This window comes from Canis aureus, chromosome 9, assembly GCF_053574225.1.
Source record: "Canis aureus isolate CA01 chromosome 9, VMU_Caureus_v.1.0, whole genome shotgun sequence".
In the NCBI taxonomy this organism is placed as follows: Eukaryota; Metazoa; Chordata; class Mammalia; order Carnivora; family Canidae; genus Canis; species Canis aureus.
In genome coordinates, this window is record NC_135619.1 from 7,520,245 (window position 1) to 7,537,930 (window position 17,686).

General features: G+C 54.1%; 4 protein-coding genes across 9 annotated transcripts; 3 read left to right on the forward strand and 1 right to left on the reverse strand.

The window, feature by feature from the left end:
• The first annotated feature begins 51 nt into the window (after nt 1-51).
• On the forward strand, nt 52-5,586 carry NOP9 (NOP9 nucleolar protein). 4 transcript variants are annotated; one of them, XM_077908762.1, is made up of 10 exons: nt 53-404; nt 801-1,259; nt 2,203-2,313; nt 2,532-2,673; nt 2,795-2,987; nt 3,608-3,748; nt 4,128-4,253; nt 4,410-4,646; nt 4,860-4,965; nt 5,303-5,586. In XM_077908762.1, exons 1-10 carry the CDS (start codon nt 158-160, stop codon nt 5,458-5,460), a joined length of 1,920 nt encoding a protein of 639 aa, XP_077764888.1. In that variant the 5' UTR covers nt 53-157; the 3' UTR covers nt 5,461-5,586. The 4 variants fall into 4 exon arrangements, with proteins under 4 accessions (XP_077764889.1, XP_077764888.1, XP_077764890.1 ...); XM_077908765.1 differs by having other exon boundaries at nt 272-404; nt 769-1,259; XM_077908763.1 differs by lacking the exon at nt 2,203-2,313 and having other exon boundaries at nt 52-404.
• On the reverse strand, nt 5,553-10,796 carry CIDEB (cell death inducing DFFA like effector b). Of its 2 annotated transcripts, none has more exons than XM_077908782.1 (5): nt 10,150-10,796; nt 7,818-7,962; nt 6,751-6,900; nt 6,303-6,493; nt 5,553-6,140 (listed from the first exon to the last, which is right to left on the reverse strand). In XM_077908782.1, exons 2-5 carry the CDS (start codon nt 7,947-7,949, stop codon nt 6,002-6,004), a joined length of 612 nt encoding a protein of 203 aa, XP_077764908.1. In that variant the 5' UTR covers nt 7,950-7,962; nt 10,150-10,796; the 3' UTR covers nt 5,553-6,001. The 2 variants fall into 2 exon arrangements, with proteins under 2 accessions (XP_077764908.1, XP_077764907.1); XM_077908781.1 differs by lacking the exon at nt 10,150-10,796 and adding an exon at nt 8,270-8,460.
• LTB4R2 (leukotriene B4 receptor 2) lies at nt 7,607-11,977 on the forward strand. Its single transcript, XM_077908774.1, has 3 exons — nt 7,607-7,998; nt 10,180-10,404; nt 10,721-11,977. The coding sequence occupies exon 3, from the start codon at nt 10,731-10,733 to the stop codon at nt 11,808-11,810; it is 1,080 nt and encodes a 359-aa protein (XP_077764900.1). The 5' UTR covers nt 7,607-7,998; nt 10,180-10,404; nt 10,721-10,730; the 3' UTR covers nt 11,811-11,977.
• A 2,585-nt stretch (nt 11,978-14,562) lies between these two features.
• On the forward strand, nt 14,563-16,996 carry LTB4R (leukotriene B4 receptor). Of its 2 annotated transcripts, none has more exons than XM_077908776.1 (2): nt 14,563-14,720; nt 15,340-16,996. In XM_077908776.1, exon 2 carries the CDS (start codon nt 15,396-15,398, stop codon nt 16,392-16,394), a length of 999 nt encoding a protein of 332 aa, XP_077764902.1. In that variant the 5' UTR covers nt 14,563-14,720; nt 15,340-15,395; the 3' UTR covers nt 16,395-16,996. The 2 variants fall into 2 exon arrangements, with proteins under 2 accessions (XP_077764902.1, XP_077764901.1); XM_077908775.1 differs by having other exon boundaries at nt 14,566-14,724.
• Nucleotides 16,997-17,686: the final 690 nt, after the last annotated feature.

Sequence of the window (17,686 nt, forward strand, 5' to 3'; positions counted from 1 at the left end):
CCTCCGGGCGAGGGGCCGTCGCGGGGCTGTGACGTGTGCGCTGCGCCCCAGCGCGCCGCCGTTTCCGGTCTGCGTCGGGCCTCGCACGCTCCCGGCTGTCGGAGGAGCCCTGTGGCTTGGGAAAGGCTTCGCGGACGGACGAGGGGCTCTAGTCCTCATGGGGCTGGGTCCGCGCTCCCCCCACAGGGCGGGGCGCGGGGTCCCAGCAGGCGGCAAACGAGGGCGCGGGGCCAAGGGGTCGGGGCGCCCCCCGCCAGGCCGCGGGCGGCCACACTGCCCGCCTGCGGAGGGGAGCTCGGAGCCGGCCCTCGCCGCGCACCCGCACCTGAGCCCCGAAGCTCTGGGGTATTTCCGCCGGGCGCTGTCCGCCCTCAAGGAGGCTCCCGAGCCCGGAGCAGAACGAGGTGGGGAGCAGCTGCCGGGTGGGACTGAGAGGGAGTCTTTAGGCAGAAGTTCCAGGACAGGCAGGGAAATTTTCTCGGGTCCCCAGGGCATAGGGACTGAGTCTCCTCTGCCATGTCCTCTTCATCGCTCCCCGCTTCTCCCTCTCTCGGCTGATGAAACATAACCTTTTTTTTTTTTTTTTTTTTTTAAGATTATTTATTAGCGAGCAAGAGAGACAGCACTAGTGGGGCAGGGGCAGAGGGAAAGGGAGAAGCAGGCTCTCCAGACGAGGGAGCCCAACGCAGGGCTCATCCCAGGATCCTGAGATCATGACCTGAGCCACCCAGGGGCCTCTAATGGAACATAACCTTATCCTCCTCTCAGTCTTTAAAATATTTCTTTTCTTGTCTACCCAGAACTGATGGTGCACAATGTTTTGAAGGAAGTGGAGGCTCAGGCCCTGGCCTTGGCCACAAACAGGACTGGCAGTGAGATTATGCAGGAACTGTTGGGATTCAGTCCCCTGAAATCTCTGTGTCGAATCTGGGCCGCTTTGCGCCCCAGTTTACGCCTAGTGGCCTGTCATCGATGTGGGGTGCATGTATTGCAAAGTGCTTTGCTGCAGCTGCCTCGGTTGCTGGGGAGCCTGGCAGAGAAGGAAGAGGAGGAGGATGTGGAGGAGGAGGATGGCAAGGATGGACCCTTGGAGACCCTGGAGGAGCTGGTTTTGGGACTAGCCTCTGAGGTGTGTGACGATTTTCTTTTCTACTGTGGAGACACACATGGCAGCTTCGTGGTCAGAACTCTGCTGCAGGTGTTGGGAGGGACTCTTCTGGAGTCTGAGAGAGCCAGACACCGTGGCTCTCAGTCACCTGGTAAGTATATGAGGGAGGGAAGTGGACCTAGAGGAGAAGAGAGCTTAGGAAGTCCAGAAGAAGGGAGTAAGCAGAAGAGTAATTCTTCATGACTGAAGAATTAGCAGAGAAATGAGGATGAGGCTTAACAAAGCAAAGATTAGTGCGCACAGAGGCCCAGTGTGTTAGTGTGTTTGGGGGGACAGCTAGTAGAATGAGCCAGGGGTGAGAGGTGATTCCTTTGAGCAGTGGATGTCAGGCTTTTTTTGTTAGACCACAACTTACAGAATTCTCTTTTTTGAAACATCACTGAACTTGCCTATACTGGACGCAAACAGAACTTCAAGAAACAACACTCTTTTTTAAGATTTTAATTTCTTTCTTCATGAAAGACACAGAGAGAGGCAGAGACATAGGCAGAGGGAGAAACAGGTTCCATGCAAGGAACCTGATGCGGGACTCGATCCCAAAACCCCAGGATCACGCCCTGGGCCCAAGGCAAACGCTCAGCCGCTGAGCCACCCAGGCGTCCTGAGAAACAATACTCTTAATATATGCAGTCCACTTCAATGTTTTCCTCTCTGTTTTTTTTTTTTTTTTATTCTGTTCTATTCCATTGAAAAAGTGCTAGTCAAGATCCACTAAAGTGATTTCATGATGTACTCATAGGCAGTGACCTACATTTTGAAAAACTTCAGGAAATAAGGTTAGAGAGTTTAGATGAGGCCAGATTTTGGAACACCTTAAATTCCTGACTGAGAGTTGGCCTATCTCCTATGGACCACTGGGGAGCTGGTAGAAATTCCTTCGAAAAATTAAAACTCCGTTCAGTCTTCCAGATGTGAAGAGATAATTCATACGTGTTCTGCATCTCCGAGCTGAACCCTTCATCATCTCTGGAATTATTTTCCCTCCTGGATGGTAGTCTGTGATCCCAGCACTGCACATGTTTTTGATCTTTCAGACACACAAAGGGCCCCAGCTCGGGAGTGTAAGCCAACTGATTTTGAGGTCCCTAAAACCTTCTTGAATCACCTTCAGGACCTGAGCTCTTGTTTTCTGAAGGACATTGCTGGTAAGGATGGTCTAGGACCTGTTTTTCTGGAGGTGATTGTCATCATGCAAAGCCCTTACTTAGATCAGTCTTCCTCTTCAAATCTGATCTGGTTTGATATTTCGAAGACTCTGATTAGAGCCTTTAGGTCTATAGCCCCTGGTACCTTATCGCTTGAGGTTTGAAGTTTGTCTGGATTTTGGAAGAAATGCTTTTATTATTTCTGCCCTCTTCCACAGTATTTATCACTGACAAGATCTCCAGCTTCTGCCTTCAAGTGGCCTTGCAAATCTTACACCGCAAACTGCCCCAGTTTTGTGCTCATCTCTGCAGTGCTGTGATCAGTTATCTGAGTAGCCGCAACTCCTCAGCAGACGGCAGGTATGTTCAGGACCTCAGGATCCTCCGAGGTTGATAAGGCTGTGTGAAGTGAATGGAGTGGTGTGGGTGTCTTAGATGATGTACAGTAAAGGCTGCCTGGTGACCTTCTCCTTGTCCCTAGCCCCCTACTGCTATTTCTGCGGGATCAGACGAGCTCCAGACTCCTGGAGCAGGTTCTGCTGGTGTTGGAGCCCCTGAGGCTCCAGAGCCTCTTTGAGGATCACTTCCAGGGGCAGCTGCAGGCCCTAGCTGCACACCCTATTGCCAACTTTCCTTTGCAGCGTTTACTGGATGCTATTACTACCCGTGAGCTGGTGAGTTGGGAACGGGGCTGGATCTGTTCGTGTATTCCATTGTTTCTGCTACTCTTTGTTCATTGGGCTTTATTTTATTGTGTGCCTGCCCCGGTGTCTCTGGTGGTGTGCTGGCCATTCCCCTTGAAAGGTTATTCCTGGGGGCTTCTCAGAGCTTAGGACAAAAGTGCCTTCTTCCCAGAAAGGATTTGTGTTGGCTTCTCAGATGCCAGTACCAGCAGGAGACTGGCTTAATCCAGATTTGCAGCTTGAGGTTCTATGGCCCATTCAGACTCTGGGTACTTGGCTACAAATCTGTATGAGTGCTGGACCTATTGACATAGTTTCTTTTTTCCTTTACTGCTTAGCACGAAGGCATACTTGCCTGTGATCTCATGGATTGGGAGTTGAGGTAGAAGAATGGATTTAATTCTAGTATCCCCTTATCTTGTGCTTCCCCCAAGTGAGGCAGTACTCTAAGACTGCCCCCTTGTCCTAGACTTTATGTGGCAAAACCAAAGTCCTGATATCAGCAATGCTTATCTAGCATTTTTATTTGTTTTCTGGAGGAAGATATCTCTGAATAACTTAATCCACTGTTACAGAATGCCAAAGATTCTTCATTCTCTGTCTCTCCTCAGCTGTCCCCTGTGTTTGAGGAGCTGAGCCCTGCCCTGGAAGCTGTGCTGGCTCAAGGTCACTCAGGGGTGGTCATTGCCCTGGTGGGGGCCTGCCGCAGAGTTGGGGCCCACCAAGCCCAGGTCCTGCAGCTGTTGTTGGAGGTGATGTTACCTGCAACCTGTTTATGCCCTTAGTTCAAATTCTACCTGTTAGGGCTTCTCTGAGCTTCAGTGGTTGTATCTCTGGACTCAGGAGGTCTAATGCCCAAGTTCACAGATAGAGAAATGAAGCCAAACCCATCTCATAGCCCTGGAATGAAAATTGTCTCCCAGAACTAAGAGAGCAGTTTGTTTAAGGACTAAATGTTTATTTAACCCTATTATGTGTATAGAGACTGGGAATATAGCAAGGCAGATGAGATTCTGCCCTCATGCAACTTACATGTTCATGTCTTCTGAATGCTTTCCCCTGTCAAGAGAGTTGGGGTTAGGGATGAGGGAGTTGGTTCTCAAATTCATCGTGTTTTGTCTTCCCCTGTAGGCATTCCACTGTGCAGAGCCCTCTTCCCGGCAAGTGGCCTGTGTGCCTCTCTTTGCCACTTTGATGGCTTATGAGGTGTACTATGGACTGCTCGAGGAGGAGGGGGTAGTGCCCACAGAGCACCAGGTGAGGTAGGGGAGGAGCCAAGCCAGTGACTAACTGGGAACCGAGAATTAAAAAGTCCTTCATTCTGGTGTTGCAGGTGGTGAGATCTCTGGCTTCATTTAGGCAGAGGTGGCAGTTTGGTGGCTGCCTCTTGATTCCTTCTGTCTGTCCTTCCAGGTGGAAATGGCCATGGCCCAGGCCCTGGGGGAAGTGACAGTCCTTGGATCTCTGCTGCTCCAGCATCTGTTGCACTTCTCTAGTCCTGGTATTATACTGCAAAGTCTGGGTGCCTTGACGGGACCACAACTTCTGACTCTAGCCCAGAGCCCTGCTGGGTCCCACGTGCTTGATGCTGTCCTAACCAGTCCCTCTGTGACACGCAAGCAGCGCCGCCGTGTGCTGAAGACCCTAAAGGTTCTAGTTTCTGTTTTGATTCCCCCACTGACATCCATTAAAAGAACATGAGCTTGCCCCAAGACTGTCTTTCAGAGTCAAAGAGAGAATATATAGTTCCCAGACTCTTTTGACTCAGACTGTAAACTTCTAAAACTTCATTTCACCTTTGCCCTCCCCAGCATACCTTTGTGGACTGCCATAGGGGGACCTACTTTGCTTGTCTTACTGCAGGGACAGTATGTGGCTCTGGCCTGCAGTCGCCATGGCAGTCGTGTACTAGATGCCATCTGGAGTGGAGCAGCCTTGGGGGCCCGGAAGGAAATTGCTGCTGAGCTGGGTGAGTACCAGCACTTCTCTCTGACCTTTCCAAACTTGACTCGCTCCAGATGGCTGGGTGGCTGGGGAGGGGACTTAAATTCAGCAGACTTCAGTTCTAAAGGGTGGTGTGGCTATGGGTTCTTAGCAGTCTGCTCCCCTTCCCTTCTCCTCTGCTGAGTATGCAGCCCTGTGCCCCTACCCCTTCTCACTTCCCCACTTTGGAGAATGAGGTATTAATTATTCCAAGGTCAACCCAGAGCTCAGGGAAAATAGAGGGACCTTCACCCAGAGAGAGTCCCTTTGAGCTTGGTGGGTGACTGCATGATCATACTTCACGTGAGTGGTTCCATTTGCAGGAGAACGGGACCAGGAGCTGATAAGAGACCCTTTTGGCCACCATGTGGCTCGAAACGTGGCACTGACTACTTTCCTGAAGCGCCGAGAGGCTTGGGAACAGCAGCAAGGGGCAGTGGCCAAGCGGAGGCGGGCTTTGAACTCAATACTTGAAGACTGAGGCCTTTGGATCTGGGATTAGGTGTTGATGGGGGAGGGATAAAGGGCATATCTGTCCTTTCCCCTTTGTAGTTCAAGTTGGAGTCAAAAGTCTTAATAATAAGTATTTTTATATTTTTATTGGAAATGTTTTTGTTATTTTGGGGAGAAGGATATAAAGAAATTGAGATCTCAAGGTGAAGTCAAAGGCTGAATCCAGTGCACTGGGAAGCTTAGGGACAGGAGGAATTGCAAGAAATCTAGATGTAGCAATGGTCAGAGTGGAATCAAGATGCTTGAGGATGGGTTTGTGGCCTTTTAGGGTAAGGGGGAAGCTGGAAAGATGGCTAGGAAGAGACGGTATTCTTCGGGAAAGGGTATAGGCTAGAGGTATAAGGCCTTATGCCGATGGGACCTGTTGCAGTGGGGTCAGAAGACCATGGGGAAATTGGGTGAGTTCTCTCATCTGCACTATCCTCAGATCTCCAAAGCTGATGCTGTCAGAGTCCTTACAGTGTGTCTTGGAACAAGTCTAGGGGCAGAGAGCAGCTCAGAGCCCCTTCTCAGTAGGGATGGAGGCGACCCTGCCGCTGCCAATGCCACTGCTCGGCCCCTTCTACTAGGTGGCGAAGGCTGGAGGAAATTCCCAGCAGCATGTGGCCTAGGCCTTGCAGCAGTGCAGATGTCCAGCGGAGGAGCTCCCTGAAGGGCAGAGACAAGATGGAGTTGGGTGGGTGGGGGAACCTGGGAGGAGGCCATAGAGGGGATTTTCCACAAGGGAGCCCTAATAAGATAGGTAAATGCAGGAATTAGGGGGGCTGTGACTGTAGGGGGATGGGGAAATATGACATGTTGGTCTCTGACCTGAGTACTTTCTTTGGGCCAAGTCCTTGAAAATCACAACTCATGGAGTAGAGCCCGTAGAATGTGGCTTTGACATTGAGGCTGCCAAAGAGGTCTCGAGGGTTTTGCTTGTATACGTCGAAGGTGATGCGGGCGATGTCTTTGCTGTGCTTGGGCTTCTCCCGGCCCAGGCCATATGACAGCATCCCACTCTGTAGGGCACATATGACAGCATCCCACTCTGTAGGGCACCTCCATCAGTGCAATGCATTCCGACTTGTGGATACCCACCACTGTTCCCCATCAGCACTGGGTCAGACCCACCCTCACCTGGACTGTGTGTCCCCTATGAGGTGTCCCTGGCAACTCTTCGCCTCTCTTGGTACCTCTGATCATGGTTGGGCCCGAGAAGCTTGAAGAAGATGTAAAGGACTGGTGGCCCACAGCAACCCCACCGTGGGCCTCTTACCCTGCTGGGGCTCCAGCTCTGCCCACACTCCAGCACCATCAGGCACGTGTCATCCTCCAAAAGCTGGAAGAAGTCCTCACTCTCCACAGCGGTCCCATCCTCCTCCAGCACCAATGTTAGCATCCCACTCAGCAGGAGGGCCTCTGTTGCCTGCCCAGCCCCAGGAAACAGGAAGAAAGGCGTGGAGTTTAGCCATGCTTCTCTCTCTCTCTCCAGCTACCTCGCACCCATTGGTTGGCTCTAGATGCTGGTGGATATCCCAACTCCACTTCCCAGAAAATTGCCAACCCTTAAGATGGCACCAGATCTTGGTATTGTTCAGTTGCTGGGGGTCCCTCAATAAGGGTTGACTTTTTTCCTCTTTGTTCCAATGTCATCGTCCACATTATTGTCTTCTCCCCCTATTCCCCTCTGAGCCACTCTACTGGCTTGGAATTGAAAAGCGATCTTGCTTCTGTTGAGGACCATCCTTCAGTCTTCTCTCCAGTGACCTAGCTCCCTGTCCCCCTGCCCTTGGAGAGCCCTCCAGAATGGTTTCCTGCAACAATGATCCTTAACCTTTTTAGTCTTTGTTAGTGCCAGATATCTACGTAGCACTTGACATACGTGGCCCTCTTTGACTCCTCTCAACAACCCTGTGAGGAAGGTGTATCATTATTTCCGTTTTGTACATGAAGAAACAAGATTTGATAGAACGAACAACTTTCTACAGGTTGATACCAGCAAACCAACAAGTCTTCATAGGATCAGGACTTTAAGTTGATTTGTCATACAAATTGCCTTTCCATACTGATTTCTGAAGGCCAATCCTCTGACCTCCCTCCTGCCCCCCCCCCACCCGCCCTCCGCCCCCATCTATTCCTTCCTCTACCCACTGGAAGAGAAATGAATTGACCCAAATACAGCAGGGTCATTGGGCTGACCATCCCCCTCCCCCCTCTTTTTGCCCTCAGAGGGAGGGACAGCCATGTAACTAACCTCAGCCTTTCGGTTCACTCCAAGTTCTCACTCTTCTCTTGCCCCCTGGCTGCCCCCACAAGAGGAACTTAGGGATCTGGCTCACTTACCTTGTCCAGCAGTTCCTGGCGGGTGGCAGCTGTCAGACCTTTCCGGGTAGTCCGCTTGTGATCACAGACTCGGAAGGGTCGCTGGGGTGGTGGAGGTGAAGTCCAGACTTTCCGGCCAAACTCAGAGCTCATATTGGATACTGACCTGGTAGTTGGGAAGAAAGGTCAAGAAATGAGTTTGGTGAGTGTGATGGGGGTGATTGGAAGTAGGGTGCTTGGAGAGTTAGGGAGGGATCTAGGTTTGGAGATCAGAGAAGCCTAGGGAGAGAGGGAGAAACCATGGAGTGGGAGTGGTGAGTGGTGATTCCATAGCCGGAGAGGCCCACTGTAGAAAGTGAGGGCGGGGAGGGGGAGTAGTCCATGAGTGTCTGGGTCTCCTAAGGGCTGGATGGAATTTTGTTACCGTGCACTATCGTCAGAGTTGGAGGGTAGAAAGGAGGGTTAGAAATCACCTGAGCAGGCCACTGGGGTTCAGGGCTGAGAGGTACTCCATGGTGGAGGGAAGGAGCAGGGGAGTTGCCTCTCCCCGGTGCGTTCTAGGCTGGGTGGTTCTCTCCAGTGCAATAGTGGTGGTGTTTTGTGTCACAGAGCTGGGATTTCAGCCCCAGGGAGGTGGGGGATGAGTCAACCCGGACTCTGCCCCCCCCTGCCAGGCCAGTAAGAAGGGCAAAGTCCAAGGGGGAGGGAAAGAGGAAGGAGGGGCCTGGATGGGATCATGGAGGTGGGATTGAAGCCCAGAGTTCCCCGAAAAAGTCACTTGAAGCTTGTGTGTGTGTGTGTGTCTGGTGGCGGTGCGTGCTGAGGATAAATGGGAACTATATAAGAGGATGGGATGTGATCTCTGGTCTTTCTATGGAGAGAACTTCTAGGGATAGTTTCTGGTTCCCAATCCTGGAGAAGCTGCATGTACGTGATGTGTGCTGTACTTGCTGCCACCTACTGTGAAAGCTGTAAACTGCAGCTTTGGGAGTATAGGGGCCAGGCTGAGGGTGGGATCGTGGGTAGGGCTTGGACACAATGAGGAGTGAGGCAGTGTGCCAGGGTGGGCTGTGAGGGGAGGATGGATTGTGCTCCATGGATCCAGGATCACCAGGATCCTGTCGGGGACCCTGGCTTCCCGCTTTCCTGCTTCTTCCTCCTTGATCTAGGGGAGGGGCTGGCTCAACATTTCTCTGGCTTTGTTCTCCAGAACTGCTCTTTGTAGCCACACTGAATTAGGCACTTTCTCTCTCATCTTTCTCTTTTGGCCACTTAATGGGCATGAAGGAAATGTGAAGAGGGGAGACGTCCTCTGAGGGCATTAAGACTAACTTTTGGTGCTCTTGAGTTCCATCTCTGATTTCAGCGACAGTTGTGGTGGACGTTTGTATGGAAGCCCAGACTCTCACTAAGACTGAACCCATCACATGAGTGTAAATCTGCTTTCCTGCCTAGGTGTCTGAAGCTGTGGCAGCCTACTCAGCCTCCTGACAAGTGTATCATGCCTCTGGGACAGCCCTCAAACCATGGGGGATACAAGCTGGGCACCAATGCCCCGGTCTTCTGTCTTTCTGGAAGGCATTCTGTGTAATTCTGAGAGCTTCCTGATCCCTACTGAAGAGACTCAAGAGCATACTCTTCCTCGCTTTCTTTTCCCTTCTTCTCCCCTGCTCCCTCACTCCTGCTCCCTGAGCAGACCTTCCAGTTGCAGGATTACCTGTACCCACGCCCTTAATTCAGGCTGTGCTTTGGAAATAACCCAAACTGAGACAATACTGTCCTCGCTCCCAAGGAGTCCCCAGTTCCAGCTGCTGACTGGGAAGGGGTCTTTCCCCTTACCTCAACTTTATCAATGTACCTGGTCTCCCTCAAATTTCTCCGTTTCCAGGCTTTGCCTGACCTTTTCACCTAGAGGAGACTTCTTGTCAGTATATCTCTACTAACGCACCATTTCCTTTCTTCTTATCTTGTATCTTGATGTGGCCTGGTGTTAGGGTCTCTTCGAGGTTATGTGTTATGATTCCTCAAGGAGGTTATAAGCTCCTTGTACCTCCGTGCACCCCCATAACTCAGCACCAAGACTGGAAGCTGTCACTAACAGCCCTGGGGAGGGGGGTGGGGGATGACTGGGGCAGGGCCTAAGGTAAGAGATGAGAGGTGTAGGTAGGAAGGTGAGGAAGCTGAGTTTGGGTCACCTTCTCTGCTGAGTGCAGGTCAGGGAAGCCTGAGAGCATAACAGGCGGCGGCAGGGTTGGGGTAACTGGGGCCAGAAGTGGGTGAGGGATGAGTGCAGATGCATGACCCAGAGTCAGGATTCGGCCGTGTCCCCACTCACCTACACAGAGAACATTACCTGTACCCTTCAGCTTCTCCTGTTTCCCAGGGAGGCGGCCTCTCACAGGCCTGGACGTGTTAGTGATGGGAAGGAGTAGAATGCCCGAGGGGGCCCAAGAAAGGCCTGAGAAGAGAGAGCTCCACCTCATCGCTCCTCATTCTCATCTCACACTGCAAACTTGACAGGAGTAGGCACCTCACCCGCTGCTGCTGCTGTGCCTTTCGGCTTTTCCATGCCCCTTGTAGGCCTCCGAGCCTACTAGTTCCCGGCTGGGTAAGTAGATTGGCTCAGGGACCTTTACTTCCCACTGCTCACTTTGAGCTCAGGCATAGGAAGGGGGCTGGCCAGAGGAGGGGCCCAGCTAAATGGGTGGAGGTGGAGGTAAGGGAGAGCCTGGGAGTCAGGACTGGGGCAGGAGATTTGGGTTCCAAGAAATCATGTTTGCGTTGCGGCTAGGGTCTTCTCTCCTAGACAGAAGAGACAGAAGCAGGAGGAGACACAGTCCCTTCTCATCTGGCAGAAGGGGTACCGTGGGCTTTTGCCCCGACCCCTGAATGCCTTCCATGGCCCTTTCCTTCCCCCTCGGTAGGTGCTGAAGAATGTTGGCCTGCTATCGGCCCCCGGGGAACGAAACGCTGCTGAGCTGGAAGGCCTCGCGGGTCACCGGCACCGCCTTCCTGCTGCTGGCGGCGCTGGTGGGGCTGCCGGGCAATGGCTTCGTGGTGTGGAGCTTGGCGGGCTGGCGGCCCGCACGGGGGCGACCGCTGGCGGCCACGCTCGCGCTGCACCTGGCGCTGGCCGATGGCGCGGTGCTGCTGCTCACGCCCCTCTTCGTGGCCTTCCTGGCGGGGCAGGCGTGGCCGCTGGGCCAGGCGGGCTGCAAGGCCGTGTACTACATGTGCGCGCTCAGCATGTACGCCAGCGTCCTGCTCACCAGCCTGCTCAGCCTGCAGCGCTGCCTGGCTGTCACCCGGCCTTTCCTGGCGCCCCGGCTGCGCAGTCCCGCCCTGGCCCGCCGCCTGCTGCTGGCCGTCTGGCTGGCCGCTCTGCTGCTCGCCGCCCCGGCTGCCGTCTACCGCCACCTGTGGGGAGACCGCGTGTGTCAGCTGTGCCACCCGTCGCCGGCCCACGCCGCCGCCCATCTGAGCCTGGAGACCCTGACTGCCTTTGTGCTTCCCTTCGGCCTGGTGCTCGGCTGCTACGGCTTGACACTGGCGCGGCTGCGGGGTGCCCGCTGGGGCGCTGGGCGACAGGGGTCGCGGGTGGGCCGCCTGGTGAGCGCCATCGTGCTGGCCTTTGGCTTGCTCTGGGCCCCCTACCACGCGGTCAACGTTCTGCAGGTGGCGGCTGCGCTGGCTCCGCCGGGAGGGGCCCTGGCGAGGCTGGGCGGCGCAGGCCAGGCTGCGCGAGCTGGAACCACCGCTCTGGCCTTCTTCAGCTCCAGCGTCAACCCGGTGCTCTACGTCTTCACCGCCAGGGATCTGCTGCCCCGGGCAGGCCCCGGCTTCCTCACGCGGCTCTTTGAGGGCTCAGGAGACGCCCGAAGTGGCGGCCGCTCCAGGGAGGGGACCATGGAGCTCCGAGCTACCCCTCGGCTCAAAGTGGTGGGGCAGGGCCACCGAGGCGGTGGAGACCCCGGGGACGGGATGGAGAAGGACGGTCAGAGATGGGACCCTTGACTCCAAACCCTACAACCGGGCCTGCCTCTTCCCTATTCCCTTCCATCGTCCCTCCCTGCAGAACTCAGGGAACCACTCTGCAGCATTTGGGGGATGCTTCTCTGGCCACAGTTTAGATCTTTCTGGGCAGAATTATATACCTGGGGCAGGCCCAGTTTCCTCCAAACTGAGGGATTGCAAGCGGTGATGGTATTGTGTGCTTGCGGGTTGCCATGTGCCCATGTACCAGAGCTGCTTACTTATTGCCAATAGCTACTGTGAAATACACTGGAGTGGGGGCATTCCATGATGGCTTAAGCATGCCCCCACTGGTAGTCCATCATGCTTGAGTTGTACTGAAGCCACCTGGTTCCCCGCTGGGTCAGTCCAAAGCTGGGCACTGCCAGCCTTCAGTGGCATCTTGACTTATCCTCCTCAGCCTGGGTGGCCTGGTTCCCTCAGGCCAACCTACTGAACCACTCTGGAAATAAAGGAAGAAAGAGGAAGGAAAGGTATAGATGCTTGAATGAGGAATGAGGATAGGATCCATTCTTTGGGGTCTGAAAGAGCTGAGTGAAGAAAACCCTGACTCTGGAAGGGGAAAGACAATCTTTGGAGTTTGAAAGGAAAGCTTTCCTGTCTTGCAGTTGGTACTGTCGGGGAGGAGCCCTGGGAGTCAGATTTGTCTTCCTCTCTGAAGCCAACTTTTTTCCCAAAGTTCACCAGAGTTCGGGAGCAGGCACATGCTCACCCTGGGGACATTTGGGGCTGAGATGAGCAGGTCTGGGGAATGGTGTGGATGGTTGGAGGACAGGAAGAATTTTTCAGGGAGGTGCCACCTCTCCTTTGTCTCCTTTTTTTCTCCACCAAGTCTTGACTCCTCCCAAGAGGAGAAGTTATTGCTCCTCCATAGCTCCTCCTGCTAGCTGTTATTCAGCACCCTCCATACTTCTTGGCTGCTGTCTTTTGGAATGCCTCCATCTCTAGCTCCCCAGACTGTTCTGGATCCTGGCCCTTTTGCATTTGGGGATGTAGGATAGGATTGTTTTTAGTGGATGACCACACACAGGTGTGGTCACTAGAGTGACCAACTCATCCCCGTTTGCCCAAGACTTTCCCAGTTTTAGTCCCGAAAATTCTCTTGTCCCAGTCCTCTCAGTCCCTGGCAAACTTAGATGGTTGGTCACCTGAGTGCTCCCTCAGACCATCACCACAAGTTCTACTCTGGTGATGTTTACATCACCCAGGCAGAGGCCTAGAAATAGCAAAGGAAATTCAGGCCTCAGGGTCACCCAGGGCCACCCAAACTGCGGCGGTCTAGAGTTCTGGATCTAGTACCTAGATTAGAGTATCTAGTCTGAAGATGGAGGAAGAAAGGCCATTGAGAGACATGGGGATGGGGAGTAGTTTGTTAGAGGAGGCAAAGACAACACAGCTTTCATCAGAAGGAGCCTCTGATTGACCCTGAAGCAGCAAGCCAGAACTTTCATCCTCAGACACCGATGGCAGGGGCTTTTTCCTGTTCTCATGTGCCGGGGCAGAGGCTCCCTAACTTCCTCTCTTCCGTAGCCCCTGTCTCACACAACTTCTGTGGTCAGAGAGCCCTTCCTCAACTCTGCCTTCTTGCTGCAGTTTCGGCACATTTCTTTGCATCACATCCTCTGCCTCTGGGTCAACTCTGTGGTGGCCTTTCTCGAAGCAGAGAAAGTGGGCATAAGGGTAAGGGACCTCAATGACCATCCTTCTATGCCACATCTCTCTTCACAAGTGAGAGTTGGCAGGGAAGCAGGATGGCTCACAGGCAGACCAAAGGAAAGACTTGTCAGATCTTAGCTTCTGCAGGAGAGGTCAAAGGGGGAAACTGCCCTCCCTCCAGGCAAGGAGAAGAGTGGCCTTTTGGGGGGCTGTTTGCCTTTGCACATTCCTGGTTTCCCCTCCTGGCAGGGCAGATGTGGGGCATCACTGCCCCCACTTCCTCTCTCTATGCTCAGCCTCTACTTTCTCTGTCCAGTGGGACTGGACAGCCAACTACAGGAAGGTAGGAAAGAGGTCGTGCTGACCTCTTTGCTCAGTGCTCAGATATTAAATTCAAATCCATGTGGCAGTGGCCACATGGGCAAGCACAGGGCAAGTGGCCAGGGAAGGAGGAAGAAATTGACATTCTGTACCATACTAAGGAGATCCTTTGGACTTTGGCTTCTGCCAAAGGGAAGGGAGAGTTGAGTGACTTAGAATTGAAGCAACCCTTTTAAATGAGGGAATAGGTGGGAGTGCTGGAAGAGAGCCCTCCCTCTCCAAAGTCACTCATGGTTTGAACCCAAGCCAAAGACAGGGTGCTGTCCTCTTTAAGTCCTGATGTTACCTAAACCCAAACCCATAACTAAGCCACACGTCTAACCTACACTTCCTGTTAATCTAAAAATCTACAATATTTATACAACATATAAAGATACCCAACCTTCTGGCCTCCCAATCTGAGTCCATTTCCTGTCTCTGGCTTCCTTCCCTCCTTCTCCTGTATGACACAGTTTATTACTCTTTCCAATTCTCCAGTCTAGACCTGCATTTAAGGCCACACCCGAGCCTATTCACTCCCCTCACTCTCTCTTTCCTCTCACTACACCTTCCTAGGCTCTTCTCATCTGGTCCCACCCCTAAGGAGTCTTCCTCCCTGCTAGGCTCTTCTGGAACGCAAAGACTATCCCCCCCCCCCCCCAGTGAAGGGAGGGCTAGGAGTTTCAGCCCCACCCTCAGGAAGATGTATCTTCCCCCTCCTCGGCTTCTCGGTACTTCCTCTCTGGCAGACTTAGCGGACAGCACCCAGACCTGGGGCTGGGACCCTGGAACTGGGGCAGATCTGGGAATAGGCTACGCCACTCTGCCCTGACCTTGGGATTGGCACCAGTTTCCAACCACTACCCAGCAAAGCCTGTAAGTAAGTATCCTGGGAGTTGGGGAGGTAGTGGTAGAGCAGGATACAATGGTGAGAGAAGGTGCAGAGGAATTTCCAAAGAAAGCCTGACCAGTGGGAAAAGGACTGGGGAGGATTTCTTCTTGTCTCCTATCCACAAACTGCTCGCCATCCCTATTATTCCTGGTGGGCTCTGGGCATCTCTGGAGAAAGTGGGTATATGATTGAAGAAGTCAATGGGACTGAGCAGGCTAAGGGCCTGGCAAGTGATAGAGAAGCTAGCCTTTTGAGGGGTGCAGCCCTGGTAAGAAAGGCCCCTCTCCCCCATTTTGTTCTGGGTCTCAGAAGGGAAGGAGGCAGAAAGGTTATGGAAATACTACTGCTGCTACTGCTCTCTATTTTGCAGTGGGGTCTGTGTGTAGGAAGAAGCCCCATGGCCCAGTTAGAAAATTAGTCTTTCTGCTCAGCCAGATCCCCCGAGGATGGGTCTGTTGGCAGCGATGAAGGCAGGAGGTTGCAGAGGGGCAACTGACACTGCTGATCTTGGAGACAGGCTAGAGTACTCAAGCTGGGTGTGTCCAGGGTCTCAGGAAACCTTGGTCCCCAACCCTCATGCTCGTGTTCGCCCTCACTCTCCAGGTCCTTGCAGTGGCCACGGACACCACATCGTGAGCAGCACCTCCTCACTAGGTGTCATGTTCGTCATTCCGTTGACTATCATCCTACTGTCAGTGGCGCTGGCTGTGGGGCTTCCCGGCAACAGCTTTGTGGTGTGGAGCATCCTGGTAAAGATGCGGAAGCGCTCTGTCACTGCCTTGTTGGTGCTGAACCTGGCTGTGGCCGACTTGGCTGTATTGCTCACTGCCCCCTTCTTCCTGCACTCTGTGGGCCGGGGCACCTGGGTGTTTGGACTGGCTGGCTGCCGGCTGTTTCACTATGTCTGCGGCGTCAGCATGTACGCCAGCGTCCTGCTGATTGCCGCCATGAGTCTGGACCGCTCGTTGGCGGTGGCCCTCCCTTTTGTGTCCCAGAAGTTTCGTACCAAGTCCGTTGTCTGGTGGGTGCTGGCAAGCATCTGGGTGATGTCCTTTCTGCTGGCCATCCCCGTCATCATGTACCGCACGGTGCTGGCACCGAACAACCAGAGCCTGGTGTGCTTCACCAAGTACTCCAGCGACCGACTCAGGGCTTTCCATCTGCTCTTCGAGGCCCTCACCGGCTTCCTGCTGCCCTTCCTGGTGGTGGTGGCCAGCTACTGGGACATCAGGCGCAGGCTGCAGGCCCGCCGCTTCCGCCGCAGCCGCCGCACCGGCCGCCTGGTGGCGCTCATCATCCTGGCCTTCGCCGCCTTCTGGCTGCCCTACCACGTGGTGAACCTGGCCGAGGCGGGCCGGGCGCTGGCGGGCCAGGGCTCGGGGCCAGCGGGCGTGTGGCTGCGCCTGGCCCGCTCCGTGTTCATCGCGCTGGCCTTCCTGAGCAGCAGCGTGAACCCCGTGCTGTACGCGTGCGCGGGCGGCGGCCTGCTGCGCTCCGCGGGCGTGGGCTTCGTCGCCAAGCTGTTGGAGGGCACCGGCTCCGAGGCGTCCAGCACCCGCCGCGGGGGCACCCTGGCCCAGACGGTGAGGGGCCCCGCCGCCCCTCCCGAGCCTGGCACCTCCGAGACCCTCGCAGACTCCACCAACCCTCTCCAATGAGCGAACTGAACCAGGCCTGGGAGGTGCTGCTGGTGCTGCTGCTGCTGCTGGTGGGGGAAGGACAACGGCTCTTCTGGCTCTTCTCCTGGCAGAGCGCCCCCCACGTTGGCCTGACCTGGTTCTGTACCCTGAGGAGGAGGGGGACGCCAGCGGGGGGAGGGGCGGGGCAGGTGAGGGCGAGTGAGGGCCCGGAGCAGCTCTGCAATTAAAACGAGTCTGAGGGTACCTGGGTGGCTCGGTGGTCGGTGGTCGGGTGGTTGAGCGGCTGCCTTTGGCTCAGGGCTTAGCTCGTGATCCCGGTTGTCCTGGGACGGAGCCCACACCAGGCCCCCCGCAGGGAGCCTGCTTCTCCCTCTGCCTGTGTCTCTCATGAGTAAATAAATAAAACCTTTATTAAATAATAATAATAATAACGGGGATCCCTGGGTGGCTCAACGATTTGGCGTCTGCCTTCGGCTCAGGGCGTGATCCTGCAGTCCCTGGATTGAGTCCCTGCATGGAGCCTGCTTCTCCCTCTGCCTGGGTCTCTGCCTCTGTCTCTCTCTCTCAGGAAAAAATAAATAAAATGTTTTTTAAAAAATAAAATAAAACATAAAACAGAAGTCTCAAGCTGGGTCAATCCTGTGTTGGGGGTGCCTGCCTGTGTGATGGGCAAGGGGGTGGGGTTGCCACTGGGTGCTCTTATGGGGGTCCTTCTCAATGGCTGAGAGGCACATCCTTTGGCCTCCCATGATTTTTGGTTTTGGAAGGGACACAAAGATACAGAAACCAGGCCCTCCTCCCCTCCCCTATTCTGAGGCAGGTGCTCTGCAGATCATACTTAGAACAACACAGGTCTACAGACTCCTGAAGAAGTTGACCAACAAAGACCACCCACGTGGGCTTTCACTCCAGACTCCCTGAATCAGCAGACGTTCTGAGAACACGTGGCACTGCTGGGGACCTCTACCCCTGAAGCTGGTGATGATATCACTGTTACCATGGCTCCAACTTCCTGCTACTCATCTTTGTCCTTTCCGTGGGCAATGTTCTAGGTCACTGCCTTCCTTCCCTCCATCTCCCAAGGAGGTATTACTTGAGAACAAAGTCATCAGACCTTAGGCCCTGGAATTCTGCATGTCAGCACTCTGCCTGCTCCCAAATACAGCCCGATGCCTTCTGTGACCGTGGTCACTCTTAGGAAATGAGGATTCCCAGAAGTGAGAGGGACAAGTCATACTTTCTGAGGGGTGACTGTTGTTTTAGAGAGCCTCAGACTGGCTCTGTTCCAACTGCATTTTAGGAAGATGGTA

Bases quoted from the DNA above. Each gene is read 5' to 3' on its own strand.
- LTB4R2 (XM_077908774.1), top strand. From the start codon at position 10,731: ATGTTGGCCTGCTATCGGCCCCCGGGGAACGAAACGCTGCTGAGCTGG.
- LTB4R (XM_077908776.1), top strand. From the start codon at position 15,396: ATGTTCGTCATTCCGTTGACTATCATCCTACTGTCAGTGGCGCTGGCT.
- CIDEB (XM_077908781.1), bottom strand. From the start codon at position 8,310: ATGGAGTACCTCTCAGCCCTGAACCCCAGTGGCCTGCTCAG. The intron at 7,963-8,269 runs GTGATTTCTAAC...CCCAACTACCAG, and splicing joins AACCCCAGTGGCCTGCTCAG to GTCAGTATCCAATATGAGCT. The intron at 6,494-6,750 runs GTAAGAGGCCCA...TGTGCCCTACAG, and splicing joins AGAGCTGGAGCCCCAGCAGG to AGTGGGATGCTGTCATATGG.
- NOP9 (XM_077908762.1), top strand. From the start codon at position 158: ATGGGGCTGGGTCCGCGCTCCCCCCACAGGGCGGGGCGCGGGGTCCCA. The intron at 1,260-2,202 runs GTAAGTATATGA...TTGATCTTTCAG, and splicing joins CCGTGGCTCTCAGTCACCTG to ACACACAAAGGGCCCCAGCT. The intron at 4,647-4,859 runs GTTCTAGTTTCT...GTCTTACTGCAG, and splicing joins GTGTGCTGAAGACCCTAAAG to GGACAGTATGTGGCTCTGGC.